At 32.2% G+C, this 23,367-nt stretch overlaps 1 protein-coding gene across 1 annotated transcript in view; it reads right to left on the reverse strand.

Annotated features, from left to right (window-relative positions):
- Positions 1-21,561, reverse strand: part of LOC143071239 (vitamin D3 receptor-like) — a 148,699-nt gene extending 127,138 nt beyond the window's left edge. Inside the window, exon 1 of the mRNA XM_076245433.1 lies at positions 21,348-21,561. Within this exon, the coding sequence (XP_076101548.1) occupies positions 21,348-21,384 (37 nt within the window). The 5' untranslated portion in view covers positions 21,385-21,561. The remainder of the gene's footprint in view (positions 1-21,347) is intronic.
- Positions 21,562-23,367: the final 1,806 nt, after the last annotated feature.

Here is a 23,367-nt window from a genome sequence, read left to right on the forward strand (position 1 = left end):
GCACAATATATGACAAAAAGTATGTAAACATGAAGCAGGTGTAAGGAATCAATGTCTTGTCAGTCAGATTTATATTACCGAGGTGATTCACACAAATATATCCTATTTACCAACATCTTCATAACAAGGGCTGTAAAATACGTTGTTCTATTAGAAAAGTATACAACGACCAGGGTGACTGCAGATAACAAATAAAATAGAGAATAGAAATGGGAATGGTTCAAAGAGACAACAACTTGACTAAAGAACAGAAAACAACCAATCATTCAGATTAAGGTTGATTTCTAATGGCAACATATATGTCAAGGAGCAAAGAGTGGTCTGAGTGGCAGAGTGGTCTGAGTGGCAGAGTGGTCAAATTTGTTCAACTATCACGAGCCTGTCAGCACTGAGCGCACGAGTTCTAATCCTGCATGTAGCATTAGAATTCAATCTAAATTGACTTGGAATGTCAGTTTTCCTGCGATTAATTCTCTTCAACTGACAGCCATCAAATAGCCAATAGTGTTAATAGTTATGTTAAACACCCATATCAAATAGCCAATAGTGTTAATAGTTATGTTAAACACCCATATCACATAGCCAATAGTGTTAATAGTTATGTTAAACACATAATATCAAATAGCCAATAGTGTTAATAGTTATGTTAAACACCCATATCAAATAGCCAATAGTGTTAATAGTTATGTTAAACACCCATATCAAATAGCCAATAGTGTTAATAGTTATGTTAAACACCCATATCAAATAGCCAATAGTGTTAATAGTTATGTTAAACACCCATATCAAATAGCCAATAGTGTTAATAGTTATGTTAAACACCCATATCAAATAGCCAATAGTGTTAATAGTTATGTTAAACACCCATATCGAGAAAAATCAAGCTAAACCAGGTGCTCTGCAGGGCGCAGCTTTATACGACCGCAGAGGTCGAACCCTGAACAGTTGGGGCAAGTATGGACAAAACATTCAAGCGTGATACAGCTCTGAATTTGGATTGTGATCAAATTTTTGACATTACATGGGGTTTTTTTTACACAAAACAATTGTCAAGATTTTACAAATCAATTAAAGATTTCTTCTTCAAACTTTTTAAATCTAAAATTAAATAGTTGACACAGCATAGGTTTCTGACACAGAATGATTGTGGTCTAATGAACTTAAAAGTTTTTTTTTTCCTTTGAGCAATTCACTATGCTGTTGAATATTAATCCTCTCAAAAAAATGTTTGAAGAAATTTTCTTTTTACTTATGAAATCTGAAATGAGAAAAATTTACCCCCCCCTTTTTTTCACATCCCCGTTTCCCTTTTTCCAAAACTGATATCAATTCAAATTTCTAATGGAGTTTGCAACAATAACTACTCTTTAAATACGTCATAAAATATTAAAATGTAAAATAAAGTGCTTGTTATCACTGAATGGTAAAGATTGGTTGGTAGTAAAAGTGAATATACATTGTTTATTGTATAAAACAATAAAAAAACTTCATCAGCAACATTTTATATTGGTAAATTTCCAATGAAGTTATTTACATAAAGTTATTGGCAAATAAAAATAGAAAATGACATCATAGTCATGTCTGGCAAATTTTCAACATATATTATCAACTACTATTCTATACAAAGAAAGATAACTCCAATTGAAAATTAATTGCTATTGCACAATATTGTGCAATTAGATATTTCTTGCTATTGAGCAATACTGTGCAATTGAAAAATTCTTGCTATTGCACAATACTTGATATGGAATCCTGATTTGGACCAACTTGAAAACTGGGCCCATAATCAAAAATCAAAGTACATATTTAGATAAAGCATATCAAATAAGCCCAAGAATTTAATTTTTGTTAAAATCAAACTTAGTTTAATTTTGGACCCTTTGGACCTTAATGTAGACCAATTTGAAAACTGGACCAAAAATTAAGAATCTACATACACAGTTAGATTTGGCATATCAAAGAACCCATTTATTCAATTTTTGATGAAATCAAACAAAGTTTAATTTTGGACCCCCATTTGGACCAACTTGAAAACTAGGCCAATAATTAACAAGAGTGCACACGCTGAAATGTCTCGCCTTCTATACTAATCATTGATATTATGTTGATAGTCCTAAGTATAAAGCTAAGCTTTATTACAACTGTCACATAAACTTAACATTAACCAAGATAACTAAACCAAGTCCAATGAACCTTGAAAAAGAGGTCCAGGTCAGATGAACCATGCCAGGCAGACAGGTACAGCTAACAATGCTTCTATACAACATATATAGTTGACACATTACTTATAGTTTAAGAAAAATAGACCAAAACACAAAAACTTAACACTGTGCAATGAACCGTGAAAATGAGGTCACGGTTAAATAAAACCTGCTCGACTGACATAAAGATCATAAAATATTTCCATACACCAAATATAGTTGACCTATGGCATATAGCATTAGATAAAAAGACCAAAACTCAAAAACTTAACTTTGACCACTGAACCATGAAAATGAGGTCAAGGTCACATGACATCTGCCCGCTAGACATGTACACTTAACAATCATTCCATACAACAAATATAGTAGACCTATTGCATATGGTATGAGAAAAACAGACCAAAACATAAAAATTTAACTATCACCACTGAACCATGAAAATGAGGTCAAGGTCAGATGACACCTGCCAGTTGGACATGTACACCTTATAGTCCTTCCATACACCGAATATACTAGCCCTATTGCTTATAGTATCTGAGATATGGACTTGACCACCAAAACTTAACCTTGTTCACTGATCCATGAAATGAGGTCGAGGTCAAGTGAAAACTGTCTGACAGACACGAGGACCTTGCAAGGTACCCACATATCAAATATAGTTATCCTATTACTTATAATAAGAGAGAATTCAACATTACAAAAAATTTGAACTTTTTTTTCAAGTGGTCACTGAACCATGAAAATGAGGTCAAGGACATTGGACATGTGACTGACGGAAACTTCGTAACATGAAGCATCTATATACAAAGTATGAAGCATCCAGGTCTTCCACCTTCTAAAATATAAAGCTTTTAAGAAGTGAGCTAACGCCGCCGCCGCCGTAGCCGCCGCCGCCGCCGCCGGATCACTATCCCTATGTCGAGCTTTCTGCAACAAAAGTTGCAGGCTCGACAAAAATCTAAGTACATTTTTAAATTCAGCATATCAAAGAACCCCAAGGATTCAATTTTTGTTAAAATCAAACTAAGTTTAATTTTGGACCCTTTGGACCTTAATGTAGACCAATTTGAAAACGGGACCAAAAATTAAGAATCTACATACATAGTTAGATTCGGCATATCAAAGAACCCCAATTATTCAATTTTTGATGAAATCACACAAAGTTCAATTTTGGACCCTTTGGGCCCCTTATTCCTAAACTGTTAGGACCAAAACTCCCAAAATCAAACCCAACCTTCCTTTTATGGTCATAAACCTTGTATTTAAATTTCATAGATTTCTATTTACTTATACTAAAGTTATGGTGCAAAAACCAAAAATAATGCTTATTTGGGCCCCTTTTTGGCCCCTAATTCATAAACTGTTGTGACCTCAACTCCAAAAATCAATCCCAACCTTCCTTTTGTGGTCATAAACCTTGTGTTAAAATTTCATTGATTTCTATTTACTTATACTAAAGTTATTGTGCGAAAACCAAGAATAATGCTTATTTGGGCCCTTTTTTGGCCCTTAATTCCTAAACTGTAGGAACCAAACTCCCAAAATCAATCCCAACCTTCCTTTTGTGGTCATAAACCTTGTGTCAAAATTTCATAGATTTCTATTCACTTAAACTAAAGTTATAGTGCGAAAACCAAGAAAATGCTTATTTGGGCCCTTTTTGGCCCCTAATTCCTAAAATGTTGGGACCAAAACTTCCAAAATCAATCCCAACCTTCCTTTTGTGGTCAGAAACCTTGTGTTAAAATTTCATTGATTTCTATTCACTTTTACTAAAGTTAGAGTGCGAAAACTAAAAGTATTTGGACGACGACGACGACGACAACGACGCAGACGACGACGCCAACTTGATAGCAATATACGACCAAAAAATTAAAATTTTTGCGGTCGTATAAAAATGACAACATTGTTTACAACTCCCTTCTTCTCATTGAACCCATTTTTAGAAGCTAACCTCCTATCTACCTAACCTCAACAAAAGCTGAAAGCAATATTGACAAAACTGAACAGAAAACATTAAAACTTCATTTCATGGTATTCTGACGATAAACACTGCTTTATAACTTTAGCAGATATTTCTATCATTGCCCAACTCATGGATGACCTCTGCCCTCAGTAACATTAATCTTTTATGACAGATGAAATGAACATTTTAACATGTTTCTCAAGTCATACCTAATTCTGGAAGGATGTCAGATTACTTAATAAATACACAATAGTGAGAAGAAACTTTAAAATATGTATTTTTTCAGGAATTAAATTAGCTTATGTTGCAGTTATATACTTATATTTGTCACTCTCTGAGTTCTCCTAGTTAAAAAAATTCATACCAGAGAATCTTGTTAATAATTTCTTTCAAATTATTCAGCAAAAAAAAAAAGAAGTTTTACCTCTTTTGCAGATGTAAAAATGTCGATTTGTGTCTACCCTTCGTAAACAATTTGGTTTACATTTACCAATTCATTTACCATCATTGGAATAAGCTGAAATTCTAATAATGAAAAAATGTTTGCAATTTTTTTTGGTTTTTGGTAGAATTCTTGTTTTGCCTATATATCTATAAATGACTTAAGTTTCGGCATGTTGCCCCCTTTTCAATTTTAAATCTTACATTTATTTGACATACTTTGAAACAAATATATATATATGAAGTTATGAGTCTTGAAGAACACATTTGAAGAAAACCTTGAAATATGATGTTTAATTATTGGATTAATGATACTATAGTTATTTGTTATGAATAGACTAGATCCAGATTTAACCAATGTTATTTTGAAGCAATGTTATTTGTTTCCATATATATATATATATATTTTTCATGCATATTGCAGAACAAAAACAAATTAACAATAAATCTGACAGGTAGGTTCTCTAAAATGGTTCAATCTGGATGAAGAGACAAGAATTTCATCTGAAACTGAAAAAAAGACTATATTTGTTGGATAGGGGGAGAAATGTTGCATTGCATCAGACCACATAACAGGCCTTTAAGTTGCTGCAAGGATACTTCAATGTAGGCAAAAAAAACTAGAGGCTTGTAAAGAGCCTGTGTCGCTCACCTTGGTCTATGTGAATATTAAACAAAGGAAGCAGATGGATTCATGACAAAATTGTGTATTGGTGATGGTGATGTGTTTGTACATCTAACTTTACTAAACAGTTTTGAGGCTTACAATTATCTCTATCTATAATGAACTTGGCCCAGTAGTTTCAGTGGAAAATGTTAATAAAAATTTACAAATGTTATGAAAATTGTTTAAAATTGACTATAAAGGACAATAACTCCTTAGGGGGTCAATTGACCATTTCGGTCATGTTGACTTATTTGTAAATCTTACTTTGCTGAACATTATTGCTGTTAATAGTTTATCTCTATCTATAATAATATTCAAGATAATAACCAAAAACAGCAAAATTTCCTTAAAATTACAGATTCAGGGGCAGCAACCCAACAACAGGTTGTCCGATTCATCTACTTTACCTGACAAACATTTTCACCCAATCAGATTTGCTCTAAATGCTTTGGTTTTTGAGTTATAAGCCAAAAACTGCATTTTACCCCTCTGTTCTATTTTTAGCAGTGGCGGCCATCTTGATTTGATGGCTGGGTCACCGGACACATTTTTTAAACAAGACACCCAAAAGATGATTGTGGCCAAGTTTGGATTAATTTGACCCAGTAGTTTCAGAGAAGACTTTTGTAAAAGATAACCAAGATTTATGAAAAATGGTTAAAAATTGACTATAAAGGGCATTAACTCCTAAATGGGTCAACTGACCATTTCGGTCACGTGACTTATTTGTAAATCTTACTTTGCTGAACATTATTGCTGTTTACAGTTTATCTCTATCTATAATAATATTCAAGATAATAACAAAAAACAGCAAAATTTCCTTAAAATTACCGATTCAGGGGCAGCAACCCAACAACAGGTTGTGCGATTCATCTGAAAATTTCAGGGCAGATAGATCTTGACCTGATAAACAATTTTATCCTGTCAGATTTGCTCTAAATGCTTTGGTTTTTGAGTTATAAGCCAAAAACTGCATTTTCCCCCTATGTTCTATTTTTAGCCATGGCAGCCATCTTGGTTCGATGGCCGGGTCACCAGACATATTTTTTAAACTAGATACCCCAATGATGATTGTGGCCAAGTTTGATTTAATTTGTGTAAAAGTTAACGACGAAGGACGACGGACGACGGACAACGGACGCAAAGTGATGGGAAAAGCTCACTTGGCCCTTCGGGCCAGGTGAGCTAAAAATACAAGAAAGGCCTTGGCTCATTCATCTTCCCTAGCCAAAGGTTACAATCTGGCCCCTCAATCAATCAAGGGTGAAGAGGATTGGGCCAGATCCAAACTCTTGAAAGCAAAGATGCATACCATCTTTGATTTTGGCAAAATGTGTATAAAATGGCAATTTTAGGTAAAGATGTAAATTTAAGCATCTTGATATTTCTGTTTAAGTGTGTCTAGCTAAAACAATCTTATTCGTTTTTCAATAACCCAATTAATTTGAAAAGAATTAAGAGGATTTCACTATTTTAACAAAGGCCTTCAAGGCCGTAACTAGACATATTATTTAAGTGAGGCAAAATAATTGAGCCAAGCGAAGCGAGGCAAAAATATTTTTTGGGGGGTATGGAATGAATGGTGCAAAATCCTGCATTCTAGGCATTTCTAAAGGGTTTGACAATGTTTAAGATTTGGACACTTTTTAAATAAATTTTTCATATCTGATGACATTTACTAGCACCAAATTTTTAACAAAAAACTTTATTTAAATTTATATGTCAGGTAAACATCCAAATATCAATTTGAGTCTGTCGCCAGAACATTCTAACAAACATCGATTCAGTAGAGTTTGTCAATTTGTCTATGGCCAGGCGGCGAGTTTCGTCAAATCGTTTCAGAATATTTGGTCTGCTGACATCCTTATTGCAATGAAAATGGAGCATGGCAAGCCCACACAATCTCTCGCAACTCATGCATGCCATTTCCAATGTTTTCAGTCATTTCAGCATGTCCTGGGCATTGTGTGTTTTTAGCTGTAGTAGTACAAGTTCTATCACAAAACATTAAACTCGCTTTAATGCTGACAAAGAGTAAACAAACTAGGGATAGAATAAGATAAGATACATGTATATGATTCTATCTAGAGTTAGTTGACTAGTATGATATGGGTACAGGGGAATTGGACTGGAGTTTTCGCCGTTTACCTGTAGGTCCGTGATTTCAAATTATTTCTTGAAATATTCAGAGGCAAGTTAATTTAGTTCCAGAATCAATAAATTTAGGGGTCAGGGTTTTGGGTATCTGATCCCGAAATTTTGTATATAAAGACAAGAAATTCTGTAGTCCCGAATTAGAAAAAAATCCTGTTTTAATGGTCCTACGTACCGTTCCTCAATAATGTCAAATTTGTATATGCGATGTTAATTTTAAGGTTAAAGAAACATGGATACAAACTTTTTCATGCATGTTTCATATTATTTATATTTTGTTTATCTGAAAAGAGAACAAGTAAAGTTGATGAAACAGAGAATATGCTCCCTAGAGATTCCAAGAACTTGATTTCTCAGTCTATTTCAAGTTTTTGCATTAGTTACAATGAAGTTATATGCAATACTCAGACTCTCAACCCCGGTTGTGATCACAAATAACATTTGTTTACTAGAATTATTCCGTCTTTACCTTCAGTATTGCTTTTCCTTTTTCTGCAAGAGCCTGTTTCTTACCAGAGTTCATGATGATTATCATTACTAGGTTAATGTAATTGAGAAATGTCACCCATTGAGGGCATTGAGATGCTGAATTATCTCCAGGAAGAATAATTTAAAGGGAGTGGTGACCAGTCATAGAAATTAAGGTTGAGACGAAACAAATTACTATAATATTTCATATTTTATTACCATAAAAAAAAATCAGTGTTGAAATTTTAGTGAGGCACATTTGCATCACTTGCCTCAATGGTAGTCACGGCCTTGGCCTTTTCATCTTATTTTCTCTTTTAACAAAGACTACTAAAGATAAATCTGCCATCAAAATCTTTCCAGTGACACAATCACACTCATAAAAGATTAAAAAAAGGTCTTAACTTTATACTGATTTTATTTTCTAAATTCTTACTCATAATATAGGTCATACATTAAGGCTCTGACAGATAATAATCAAATGACTTCTATAAAAGTTAACTTATAAAATACTTCTGGGAAATACAATGTCATTATTTTATGACAGAAAATCTCTCATTAGTTTTTTTTTTTTTCTTTCAATAAATCACAAACCAGGAAGTCAGAGAAATTTACCTTGACCTGAAATTTTTGCTGTTTTTTAGTCTTTTTTTTTTTTTTTTTTTTTTTAAATTATCTATAAAAACTCCAAAAGCATAGTAATATCAATGAAAGGTTAATATGACATTTTGGTTGTTATGGTTACTGTATGACTTCCTTGTTATCCTCCATTATTGGAAAAAGAATAATATTTCAAGACTTTTCATCTGCTTTATAACTGTCATTGATGGCAAATGATATTTGTAAAAAACAATGTATCTTAAACAGTTTTATTAAGGGGAGAAAATATATATATATCAGCTTATAAATACAAAACTGAGACAAACGATTTATTTTGACTTTATTCGGAAGCTGAATTTGAATTTCAAGAGTAAATAACATTTCTTGCCAGCAGTGATGATTCCATGACAAAATTAGGTCTCAAGCAGAAGTCCAGCCCCCAAAATAAAATGGCAACACCTTTTAGCACATCATAGGTAGGATTCATAGCAAAATATGAAAATAGACTTTCATGACTTCATAATTAAGACTATAATAACAATATGCTGACAGTCTTCAGTCCTAAAGGTCTGAACTATTTACTGACCTTTAAAATCATATTACTAAAAGGACTTGCTAAACAAATCTATTTTTATAATTAAATTTCTGGTGAAAAATAATAAATTTCACATTTGGCCTTTTTTAATAAAAATAACTAAAATGATACATTCAAATGTTATGACTTTAAAGTCAGAAGAAACCTCAAAATATGCATATGTTTTTTATAACTAAATGGATAGTTTTCTTACAACTTATGTACATATACTTTTTTCTGAGAAAAATTCTTTAATTTGTCCACATTTAGAAGAAGTTTACTTATTTTTAATTGCTTCCTTCCAGATTCCAGGAAGCAATCGCCAACATATTTTCCGTATACATAGTGACCTGAGCGTAACCCTCCTCTAAGGACTAAGTTTATGATATATACATGCGGTTCAAGAATTGGATAAACATTTTTTTTCACCTCTCACTCGTGTCATATGACTTTAATAATGTCAAACAAAGGAAAGTTGAACAAGTATTTATTAGTCCCCTAATAATGTCGAAGGGGACTTTAGGTTTGCACTTCGTCTGTCTGTCTGTCCATCCATCATCCCGGCAAATCAGATTTCCACACTTTTTTTCCCCTCATGCTTGAGATATTGATTTGATATTTGGTGTATTGTATCATGACAAGTTACAGATCAAGTTTGAATTTTGTTCTGGTCTGATAATTTTGTGCAGATTTAAGGTCCTTTGACTTTGAAAATTCACTCAACAGTCAGTTTTCTTCACTTTTTTTTTCGTCATGCTTGAAGATATTGATTTGAAAATTAGTATATAGTTTTATCAAGACAAGTTACAGATCAAGTTTGAATTTTGTTCCAGTCTAATGATTTTGTGCAGAGTATTGGTCTTTCCACTTTGGACTTATTCACTTAAATAATCAGATTCCAACACTTTTTTTCATCATGCTTGAAGATATTGACTTGATATTTGTTATATAGTTTGCACCATGACAAGTCATAGATCTAGTTATAATTTTGTTCCAATACAATGAATATTTAACCTGTACTAAGGGGACTATTTATTGCCATGCAATACTCACGGAATGCTTGTTAAAATAATTATTGACACTTTATAATCCTGGATACAGAAATAAACTATTATCACAGAGATTTGTAATTTTAATAATGAAAATGTTGAAATTAAAATATTAACACTTTAACATGTAAGTTTTGCAAATATCAAAGTCAATGAATCAAAATATTTTTAAGAATGAACTAGATGATGGAAAACCTGAAAGGTGACAGACTAACAAAAGATAAACACTGATAAACAAACATCAAAATATAATGCTGAGAAAATTAAGGATTAGGTAATATCAATTAATGACACAAAGTTACTACACACACTTGAAAAACCCAAAACATGCTGTTCTTAATCTCAAAGTCACATTGAAACTTGAAAACCCAAAACTAAAAGAATCTTCAACTCAAAGTCACATTAGAGTCCTCAAAAAGGAGCAAAATGTAGCAACACACTTCAAGTTGAAGATGGCTCCTATCATGACCATATTGAGCAGAGTCAATAAACCACAATCTATGCATTTGTACAACATAACTTATGAAAACCATTGTGCTTAGCTCCCATCAGCCATTTTTCCAGAAATGTGTGCATGAAATATTACAAATTCTAACATGATGTCCTTCAAACGCTTTGAGCAGACCCATGGTAAAATTTGAATATATTACGCCAATTTATTAGTACGTTTATTTATGGGAATGGCAAATAATTGCCTCCACCTAGAGTGCTTCAATCCAAAAGAATTGCCATATTTGTCATATTAGAATCAAAATAATTCATGGGGGCTTGAATATATTGTGATTTTATCAGGGGTTGTCCCTTTATGCCGATATTTTACCCCTCGCTATCGCTCAGCGTAAAATATTTGTCATAAAGTGCCAACCCATGGTAAAATCATGATATAATTAAGCCCCCATGAATTATTTCTTAAGTCACCTAATAAATTTCTTTATTATCACACATCCCTTTAATGTCTTTATAAATTTGTTATTTTTGTAATCAAACATTTTCTGATTAAAAGAGACTATGGTCTATTGGCTTCTCTCTGGACTAAATTTCAAAACTTTGTTTTTCCAAAAATGAAAATCCAGTCTGCAGTCTGGTCTACAGGAGTGATGACCAATTTATTCAAAATAGTTTCACAAATTCCTACATTCATTTCTATCAATAAAAACATATATATTTCAAGACAAATTCCCGTCAGAACTCTGTGGACTGATTATTCAAGACTGTTACATAAAAGAACTTGTGGACTGATATCCAAGAACAGTTACATAAAAGAACTTGTGGACTGATATCCAAGAACAGTTACACAAAAGAACTTGTGGACTGATATCCAAGAACAGTTACACAAAAGAACTTGTGGACTGATATCCAAGAACAGTTACACAAAAGAACTTGTGGACTGATATCCAAGAACAGTTACACAAAAGAACTTGTGGACTGATATCCAAGAACAGTTACACAAAAGAACTTGTGGACTGATATCCAAGGATGTAACATTTGATATTGTAGATATTCAAGAAGCATATAAACACCCTCTGTCAAATTTCAGAAGTTTAAATTTATGGATAGGTATAAAAGCGGTATTTATTGGCCTATTATAATCTGATCTTACAGTGATCATATAATATATATCTTCTTCATTTACATGGTTCATCAAGGAGAACTAATTTATATTATATCAAGTACATTAACAACCATTTCAATAGCAATCTTTACATGAAACTGACATATTTAATTCATATTTAAAAGCATGATATACAAGTGAATGTAAAACAGACAATTATTCATCCAGTAAACTATAAAATACCGTGGAAACTAAATATGCATTCCTCATCATTATTAATTCAAATTTAATTCATCCTCAACTGCTATCAAACATGCACACGACTGGCAGATACTGATCTAGAATTTTAAATGTTTGTACTGCATTTTCTTAAATGTAAATCACACATTTTATTATCTTGTGAGTTATTTCAAATTTTATATGACTCACTCAAATTTCAAGTGAATGAAGACCAAAAAACAACAGAGCTTATATTTTCTTATACATAGAATATGTGGAACTGAAGTGTTTTTTTTTCTAGCTTTCCCTGTAAATACTTCAATAGCTGATTATTTATCATTGTTATACAATACACATTTACTGACCAATGCTTTTGACAAAATATTTTATTCCACTGCATGTTGATTTTGATGGTGAAATCAACATTTGATTGGTTGAAACTATCACACGTGACGTCGAACAAAACTTCATATTCCCCTATGAGTATCATATTCCCCTCTGAAAACATCATATTCCCCTCTGTAGATCGGGACCTCGTAATATGACGTTACGCTCGGTTAATGTGCATACCGTTTTGAAAGTCGTTTAATTAAAATAGCGTTAGATAAGTCATTACTGTGTTTAAATTTATTCAAGCGTTAAAATAAAAAGACTATTAATTTACTTTTGATCCGGACTGTTTATGCCGTGTTTAGCTATTAAAACAAGCAGATAAGAAAACAAACGTATACACATTAATATAGTATATTCAGTAAGTAAACGAAGCATAGGCAGTGGAATAAAACATTCATTTCCCTAAGCTTCGAGAGATGTGAAGATTTGTTCACCCTCGAAAAATCACATTTCCCTCGGGCAAAGCCCTCGTGATATATGAATATTCTTGGGTGAACAAATCTTCATATCTCCCTCAGGATCGGGAAATAAATGTATAATGTTCAGTAAACTTTGAAAACCACTTTTTCTGTGATTTACCATGTCTTCACAGATATTGAGCTGATAATAGTGTATGGATAGTAGTTTTTAAAACTGCATGATTTTACGTGGATCAAACTTTAGCCATTTAAACTATTTACAGACATTCGCTCATTTCTCCAATATCTAGTCCTATTTTGATTGACCTACTTTTGACCTTATTACAGATGTTGAACTTTCTTAGATTTCATGAAAATAAGTTTTCTGCTAAAGTTTCATCAAATAGTCGAGTGCTGATATGGATAATGCAATTGTTGTAGATGACATAAGTTTTCTTGATACAGAATTTTGTTTGAAGAGATAATCCATCAAGCATAGCCTTTATGTTGGATATCTTGTCCATCTTTTTAATCTAGTTTCAAAAGAGTTCTTCGGCATTTTCTAAGTCCTTTCAACTGTCAGAGAACAATGTTATTGACATTTAAGAGAAACAAAAGAATAATAGAAGTGTTCAAATGGCAATATTGGACACAATATCATAAACAAACGCAAGTTTATAATCAATTTGTAAGCTATTATTTAATTTTCCTATATTTATCATAAAATTGCAAAATATAAAATTTGAAGATTATATCTTTTGTATCCATAAATGTATATAACTCTACAATCAGAAAATGTTTTAAAAAAAAAGATGGAAAAAACAGAAATATAATTTAAATACAAATTGTAACTTAACATATACTTTTAAATACATCAGGTTTTGTATTTTTATCATTTTTTGAAAACATAAGTAATTATTAACAAGTATAGCTCCATCTTTCAAAGATAGTCATATCAAAATATAATGGAAGCCAATTATACAATACAGACACCTTGGAGCCTCCAGTTACTACTTCACCCATATGATCTATTTTTATTCATATATACATGTACATGTATATGCAATTTCCGTTTGTCAATGAGTCATTTGATATCACAATGAAAGTAGGCCCTACAAGAACAATTAATTTTGCTACCTAAGACTGAATGTATCTACAAGTATTACAAACAGTTGATGATTACAACTTCTTGAGAAAAAAAAATAAAGCAGAAAATAGTTTTTAATTACTGTTTACCAAACTCCTGTTGAGCCTCATATTTCATTCATTTACTTCCAACAGATTATCTAAGCCATGTGTCTCAAATCTGTGAAATGTCAATATATTCTGTTGCCAAAAATAGAACAAAGGATAACTCAGACCAAAAAGGTCAAGGACACTCTTCAATCAGACCTGTTCTGTTCAAATCTGTGAAGCTCTCTTTTATAGGTACATTATATGCACTTAATAATAAAGATATAAATATCTTTTCATCAGAAACTGTTAAATGCTTAATCAACGACTATTTATGATGTGTAATATATAATGTCTGATAATGTTGTTATTTATGTAACAAATTACCCAGCATTAAATCACCCATTACATTACATTACAACACTTGACAAAAGGAACAGGATCTGCCTACATGTATTTGATATAATCAAAAACAGCTGATTTACAGGAACATCTAGGTGGAGTCAGAGAAGTCCATGTGAATTCCAGAGGCGGATTAGAAGGTATTCCAGGGAACCCAGGGAAGCATGACTGGAGCAGCTCCCCCCCCCCACACCCTCTTAGGCAGTCAGTGCCCCCCCCCCCCTTTTAAAAGGACCAGCTCCTACATGTATTTGATATAATCGAAAACAGCTGATTTGCAGGTAAACACATCTAGGTAGAGTTAGAAAAGTCCATGTGAATTTGAGGACAGAGATTGCATAACAATTAGGTGCTGTAAGAACCCTATTTGGACTCCAATTTTAAGATGAAAAGTGAGGCAAATAAATTTGAAATTTTATCAAATAGAATGAATATTGATGAATTTCTTGTAAAGTGTTGCTATTTCCACTCTTACGAAAAAAAATTAGATGACAGTAGACAATATTTTTGAAATCAATCACACTAAGTCCTAGAAAACAAAACTTTCAGCAAACTTAACATTCAAGTCAGAAAGCTTTCTATTTGTTATAAACAAGAATGTGTCCATAGTACACAGATGCCCCACTCCCACTATCATTTTTTATGTTCAGTGAACCGTAAAATTGGGATCAAAACTTTGATTTGGCATCAATATTGGAAAGATCATATCATGGGAGCAAGTTTACTAAGTTGCAAGTTGATTGGACCTCAACTTCATCAAAAACTACCTTGACCAAAAACTTTAACCTGAAGTGGGATGAACGGACAGACGAACGGACGGACAGACGGAGGTACAGATCAGAAAACATAGTGCCCCTCTTCTATCGTAGGTGGGGCATAAAAAACAAAAATTACATCTTAAAAGATTTGTTTGTGGATGGAGGTGCTTAAAGTTTGATCTTAAACACATCAAAACTATCCAAAACCAAAAGTAGAATATAGAAAGAAAAGTTTGATTTACCAAATACATAAATATCTTAATTTTGTAGCTGCACCTTTTTGTACAGTAAACCAAATAACAAACAAAATCCCAGACAGATTATTTCAGTCATTTAAAATTTTAAATCCTTTTACCCCTTGTCAACCCTCTCTATTTAAACATTGACAGAAAGTACATTAATACCTACAGCCAGATGAAATCATATCAGCTCCCCTGGCAAATCTCTTATAAAAAAAACCTCATTAAATATGTTTAATGCATTTTAAAACTCTTCTTAACTTTCAAATATTCAGATCAACTGTGAAGTTTTTAACTTTTTAACTTGGAATGCATTATTTATAGAACATGTTCTTGATAAAGATGTACCTAAAAGTCTTCCAGTAGATAACCTTGAAAACAAAGAGATGGTGTCAAAAAGTTTAATTTACTTTAAGCTCAGAAACGCTCTTCAACTTCCTACTTTTTTAAGCCTCTAACATTTTGGACTTTAGCACCACTGATGATGATGACTTTTGTAGATTAAACTTGTGGCTGCCACTCAATTTATAAGTGTGGTGTCTTTAATGTTGTTTTTTTTTTACTCAAGTTCCTTATAAAGTTTTGAATGAACAAGGTATTCAGCTCATTAAAATCATGCAGTATTTTAGGCCATCAACTAATTCTTATCTCCCCAATCACTCTTACATTTACCACCTTTCAATCTTGTATTGTTATTTCCATTTTATCTGTTCAACAAGAGCTTAATTGTGTGTGCCTGCTGGTCAAAGTCATAAGCACCATGTCCCACTCATACAATAAGATAATGTGAAATAAGAACACTTCCAGTAGTATGAATAACCATCCCATAAGTATGATGGTTCCATAACATGACAAATTGCCTTTAACATGACTACAATGACATGACTAATTGCCTTTAACATGCTGACTACAATGACATGACAAATTGCCTTTAACATGACTACAATGACATGACAAATTGCCTTTAACATGACTACAATGACATGACAAATTGCCTTTAACATGACTACAATGACATGACAAATTGCATTGTTGATAATTTGTCAATAGTGTGATGATTATAATGATATAATGACATGATCATTTGCCTGTAGCACAATTAATTCATTGATAATTTTCCATTAGTATGGTGACTACATTCACATAATTTGCCTTTAGTATGATGACAACATTTACATAATTTGTCATTACCATAATGACTAAATTGACATAATTTGCCTTTAGTATGATAACTACATGACATGATTTGCCATTAGTATGATGACAACATTGACATAGTAATTTGTCATGAGAAAGATGACTAGTATGACATGATCATTTGCCATTTAAATTATGACTACAGTAACCTGATAGTTTGCTATAAGTAGGATGCTTATGATAACATTACTTGCCAGTAGTATGGTGACAATGACATGATAATTTGCCATTAGGATGGTGACTACAATGACTTGATAATTTGCCATTAGTATGGTGACCACAATGACCTGATAATTTGCCAATGCACAGTTGACAATGACATGATAGTTAACCATTATTATGATGACAATGGCATGATAATTTGCCATTACAAGTATGGTGACCACAAAGACCTGATAATTTGCCATTATTATGGTGACTTCAATGACCAGCTAATTTGCAACTAGTATGGTGACACCCCCACCCCCCAAAGAGAAAAAAAAAGAAGTTTATGGGTAAGAATGCTACTCAGTATGAAGATTAAAACAGACAACTCTTTTTTACTAAAGTACAAGTTTTTGTGCACTACATTCAGATAACACTTTTTGTGATTTATCAGTTTGTTTTGAAATAAAAAAATTCTTAAAATAAATTGAACAAATTCCTTTGTAGATTTGTATGATTTGTATATTTTTATTGGGTTTTTGTACATAAATAATCTGCTCCAAGTGCTTCACCTGCTAGAGTCTGTTAGCAACTGGAAACTCTTGAAGGGTTTAATTTTTTTTAAACTGGTATATCATATAAAATATAGCCAAAGCAGATCATAGTAATACACTGAAAATCTCAGTTGTTTTAATTGTCAATGGGAGGATTGTGATGGGAGCCATCATGAAGTGCCCCACCACATTTAAATAAGTAAATAGTGGTGCTATTTCAATAGTTTTGAAGATTATTCCCATTAACCATAGTTTATTCTCAGAGAAGACAAATTTTAATTAATGCATTAATACTTTTAGTAATATTCAGCTTTTATGTTCATCTTTATTTGAATCCCAATAATATGAATTAATGATACCTTTTGTAGTACAGAGAAGATACAGTTTAATTTTTTGTGACCTTGACCTTCAATGTATCTTTACACATGTGTACATGTATATGTTGGAGAGTGTCCCAAATCCAACAGATTTTTGAGTTTGATCATTTATAATCTTTTTACATCCATGAAAGTGAAACACCTTCTTTATTGAGGGTCTTCTAGAAGGGTCAAATAATCACGACAAAATTCACTTTCAAATTTCTTTGTTAGAGCTGAAACTATGTTTGCACATATATACAGAGTTGAACCAGCATTTGTAACATGATTTTATTGAAAGGTTTTTTACCTTGAATGTGACAAACCTTCTTGTAGTGGGGAATAATCCCTCTAAGTTTCATCACTTTACTCAAAGGGGTTTAAAATTTCAAGAGCAGATGCACACATGCACTAGCTGATTATTGCCAATTCATAAGTTGGCCCCTAATGAATGGCTTATAGAATTTTTTCTAAAAGAAAGCAGAGCCTTCTTATATCCTGTATTGCTGGCAGATGTATGACTTCTTGAAACGCAATAGCCAGTATTCCACGTAAAAAATTTTATTCAGAGAACCCAGATCTAAGCTTTAGACAAAGGATAACGAAATCAACCCCGATCTTTCAGCTTTACACAAGGGATAAAGAAATCAACACAGAGAACAAAGATCTAAGCTCTAGACATGAGTGACAAAATCAGTCCAAAGAACCAAGTCTAAGCTTTACACAGAGGGTAACAAAATCTAAAGAAACAAATGAAACAAGTGAAACTGCTCACTGATGATACCCCCGCCGCAAGTGGATACTGTTAATAGTGTGAAAATATGTAAGTGTTCGGTAAACAGGAAGTTGTCGAGGGATGAATATGAAAACCCATCACACAGTACTGCTGACTTATAAAAAGTGTGAAACATAATTTCAGAAATCCTGGCATTGTAGTTCCTGAGAAAAATGTGACGAAACTTTTCAACCTGGCCATCATGTGTAAAATGATGCAAGTGTTCGGTAAACAGGAAGTTGTTACATGATGAATCTGAAAACGCATCACACGATATGGCAGACTTATATAAAGTTTGATACCAAATTTCAGAAATCCTGGCATTGTAGTTCCTGAGAACAATACAACAATAATTTTCAACTTGGCCATCATGTGTAAATTGATACAAGTGTCCGGTAAACAGGAAGTTGTCGAGTGATGAATCTGAAAACGCATCACACGGTATGTCTGACTTACATTTAGCCTGAAACCAAATTTCAGAAATCTTGGCATTGTAGTTCCTGAGAAAAATGTGACAAAAATTTTCAACTTGGCCATCATGTGTAAAATGATACAAGTGTTCGGTAAACAGGAAGTTGTTGAGTGATGAATCTGAAAACGCATCACACGGTATAACTGACTTATATAAAGCGTGAAAACAAATTTCAGAAATCCTGGCATTGTAGTTCCTGAGAAAAATGCGACGAAAATATTCATGGGATAGACAGACAGAGGTAAAACAGTATACCCCCCTTTTTTCAAAGCAGAGGTATAATTATCTAAGAAAATCAACCTCTAAGCTCAAGACAAAGGCAAGCAACTTCCAACAAATCAATCCAAAATCTATTCTAGACACTGTTAAATGAATTGAAAGATTGAATGAACAATTAATATGTATATAAATATAGTGTATGCAATGTAAATAAACAGACTAACTGAACATAACATAATTAACATGTACATTTTTGACTTCTCTCAACCCCTAGTCTTCTGAGACTGTTGTCATGTAAATTATTTGTAGAAGTATAGACATTGTGTTACAGTAAATTGGTCAGGTAGAAAAAGTACTCTTTGTACTTTAGCTGCTTGCAATTCAAGATGAGTTCCATTTTTTATTACAATGTGAATGTTACAAATTATTTAGGAGGCAATTTATAAACCTCTATTTGAATAGGTGTCCATTTTGTCTAGGCTAAGCTCTGAAAATATCAAAGATTTGTGGTATATGTGGTAGATTCATGTATAAATAATTTAATTGTAGGACTTAACTGCTAGTGAACAAGAACTGATATTTATATGCTTCTCTGTTGTTTTGTGATGATATACTGAAAGATTAATTGTTGGAGTTGAGCACTAATAGCCATATCCTAGTTGTTAGTTTTTATTGGTAAAGGCCTGTAGCTGGAATACTAGGAGAGAATCATCTTTGGCAGGAAAACTGATAATACTTTTCAATTAGGATTGGATTCAAAAGCACCTGCCAAAGCAGGGTTAGAACTCACAAACTCAGTGGTTACAGGCTAGTGATACAGTAGACCAACAACTTAGGCTTCTCAGTCACACTCCCATGTGAAGTTATGTATGGTAGTGATTTTATTCTTGTACTGATGAGCATGTTATGCTTAAATTTAAACAGAATTGAATCGAAACTAAATTCATCTCCGAGAATCAAACTCACATCTTTAGATAAAAGGCTAATGAAATCAATAAGGCTTTCCAAGCTCTATTCATCATATTACCATGATTTGTAGATATGTTTATGCTGAGAAAAGTCTTGTTTAATAATTTCTTACTTCCTTAAAACAATTTAATAAATGAACATGAATGCAAATATGTTAAAACTATATTTTAGTTTTTAATGCCATTTTCCAAGATTTTTAATATGATATAACTTAGAAAATTAACTATAATGTACTTAGCTGACAATATCCATAGAAACCTAGCTATATTTCTGGTTCCCTTTGTTAAGGTTGTGATATTAAATGAACATTTTTTTTTCAATTTTGAAATTCTTGTTTTCTTATTTATGGAACTAATATTGGGTAAATATCATTATAATTAACGAAGTTGAAAGGAAACAAAATACCATTATAAAATGTTAACACAATAAAGCAATATAAATGTAATAATATGTTTTTCTAACATGATTCTTTCCACGCTAATGTTGGAATGTAACATGCTGTTTTCATTAACAGCTGCGAACCTAGGGATGCCATGACACCCTGGAATCTCTTCCCCAAGGCCAGACAACTTACTGTTTCAAATAAAAACCTTAATGACTACAGAAAATATAAAGAAAAATCATATAGAATATACTCATAACGAGAGAAAGTGTCTCTATCAAGAATTTTCTTTAAATTAATTCATGGCAAATTTAGAAACATTCCTTTGCTCCACAACAATGCTACATACCCCCCTACCCCAACCCCCTCAATGATTTCCTTAATTAATATTTCTCCACCACCCTTAAAGTGCCCTCCTTAAATAAATAAAAGCATCTTCCACTATTTATCAACATGCATATTTCCGTGTTTTATAATCAAAGCAATATTTCCATGTAGACCTAAGGATATACAACATGCAGTCGTAAACTTCACTTATTTATAAAGCAAAGCAGTTTACACAACAAACTCTCACATATAATTAAGTAGGAACATTTATCATAAGTAAAACATTCTTTTATTTGGCACATACTTTCAAATCTATAACAAATGTCTTGATGTATTATCTCTAGCTTTGGTGGAGTAAATGGAATTTATGCAATTAAATGTGTGTCAAAAAGGGGGGAAATAATGTAACCTTTTTACAAAAATTCAATTTCTTTTAACTTTGTCAAATTGAATTAATGTTTGCCTTTCTTATGCAAAAATACCCCCCACTTTTTCTAAATAAAACTGTCTTAAGTTACAAATATAGTCCAAGCATTGTTATCACTACAACAATAGATTAATCACTTATACACTATCAGGTGTTTATTATAGTAAATAAATAAATAACAGAAGTAGAAAAAGTGTTTACAAATAATTTACAATATATAAATTAAGAGGTTGATTAGAATCACAATGTGCGTTCCTTACTGCTCCCTTACCTGAAAGTGCACACTCCATCTCAGATACACAACACATTTATACCCAAAACAATGAAAGGAACAATATCAGCTGGCACGATTCACATCAAAGATAATAGTGCCAAACAGTTAAATATATCCTTGTCCCAGCCTGAGAAAACACTGTCAAAAACACCGCACACAAAATTCCCACAAATAAACAACTTTTCTCTCACTCGGTTTTTTCCTACAATTTCAAGGTAAGAATTTTGAAGAGAGAAAAGAGAGAAAAAAACAAAATTCCCCAGTCTACATTTTTGTGATAAATTGATAAAACGTTGAGACCATCAATGTCATTTTGTACTGTGTTACTGTATAGTAATGATACAGATTACCTTTTTGTATAGGGATGGGTTAAATACATTTCTTTTCATAAGTAAATGAGTATAACCCCTATGTGTTGCCAACAAAACTATTAAAACTAAGTATAAATTTACAAAAAAAACTGGTAGGTGTATTAACATACTTTTATTTCCAATGATAAAGATAATATCAATTTAATACAAACTTTTATAAAGTCTAAAAGCCATTCATCACCCATAAACTTTCCAATTATGGTTTTTATTGGCAGAACTATTTAATTTATTGTATGCCCATACATTTTGATAAGAAGCATGAAATGTCTAAGAAATTATAAAATATTTAAAAGGTATTTATTATCTAGTAACATTTACTAGACAAATCAAAATCAAAATAAGAATCTACTTGCAGTTTTCTACTTTGCAAGGTTTTATCTGTTTTTTCTTTTAAATAAAATAAAATATTTGGGGAAAATTAAATTTCTCAATAGCTCAACTGTTGTTTTTTTAACATGTTCATTTGGTCTTAATTTAAACTTAATCAATTTGCTAAAAACATTTTCTGCTTATACATATATTGACATATACAATTGTCATTCACTGATTTAGCCATTTTTTTTCTCCAGCAGACGTCACAATTCATTTTTAGCATCAACATGACATATATTTCCAAGATACATTTCCTTGGTAACATCTGAGCTTTAAGTAACACTGGATTGAATTGACAAATTGCGTACTTAAAAATAACATGAAATTTCCCCAATTGGAAAATATTAAACAAATAATTTACTGGTTCCCTAAAATTATGCAACCTATATCCTACTAGAAATATGCACAAAAAGTTCTGGTGTCTTGGCAAATAATAAATATCAGATCAGAAACCATCCAACCTCTAATTTCATGCATCCTTAAAACATACCAAAAGCTAAGATTGATTGGTTGATTGATTGGTTAGTGCTTAACACCACTTTCAACTCTACTGTGCTATTTTGTTGGGATTAATTTTTATTGGTGCCTGGAGAGAACCATAACCTTCTGTAGGATAACTCTCAAGTGAATCGTAGTTAATTAAGATTTGAGTCTACCTGTCTTGTGAGGTATTTGAATTCCCAACCTTAGTATTGACTGGCTAGTGATACAGTAGTTAGACTACTTAAGACCACTCAGCCACTGAGGCCCCTACCAAGGGCTAAGAAAGGGGACAAAGAATGCAGGGAATTTAAACTGAATCTTTATAGTTACTTGATGAAGAATAAGGGTCATTCTCAAATTTTGTCCAAATACTTGTGTACGAAAGACTCCAATAAAAATATACAATATAAACAAGTTTCATGTACTGTACTGTGAATGGTGACGCAAATTAGATTCAGAAACGGCAGTTCAATGTTTGTGGGTATGATTATAAGGAAAAAAATATTCTTCAATACCTCCAGATTGCTCTTATTTTGCATGTGATTTCGCCATTGAAAGCACTTACTGTAATGAATTCAACTTTCTTGTGAAGTAAAATGCAAAGTTTTTACTAGTTTTACATCACAAATGTTTTTGTTAATTACAAATGTGAACATATATCTCAATAAGAATTACAAAAAAATGAAAAAAATATTAAAAATCAAAGGTGCCATCTGCCATGTCCTTGTTGTTACCAAATACAATTTAGAATGTGTAAGAGTTATGTACCTTACAACAACTCTTCTTTAATG

The sequence above is a fragment of the Mytilus galloprovincialis genome, chromosome 4, assembly GCF_965363235.1.
Source record: "Mytilus galloprovincialis chromosome 4, xbMytGall1.hap1.1, whole genome shotgun sequence".
Lineage (NCBI taxonomy): Eukaryota > Metazoa > Mollusca > Bivalvia > Mytilida > Mytilidae > Mytilus > Mytilus galloprovincialis.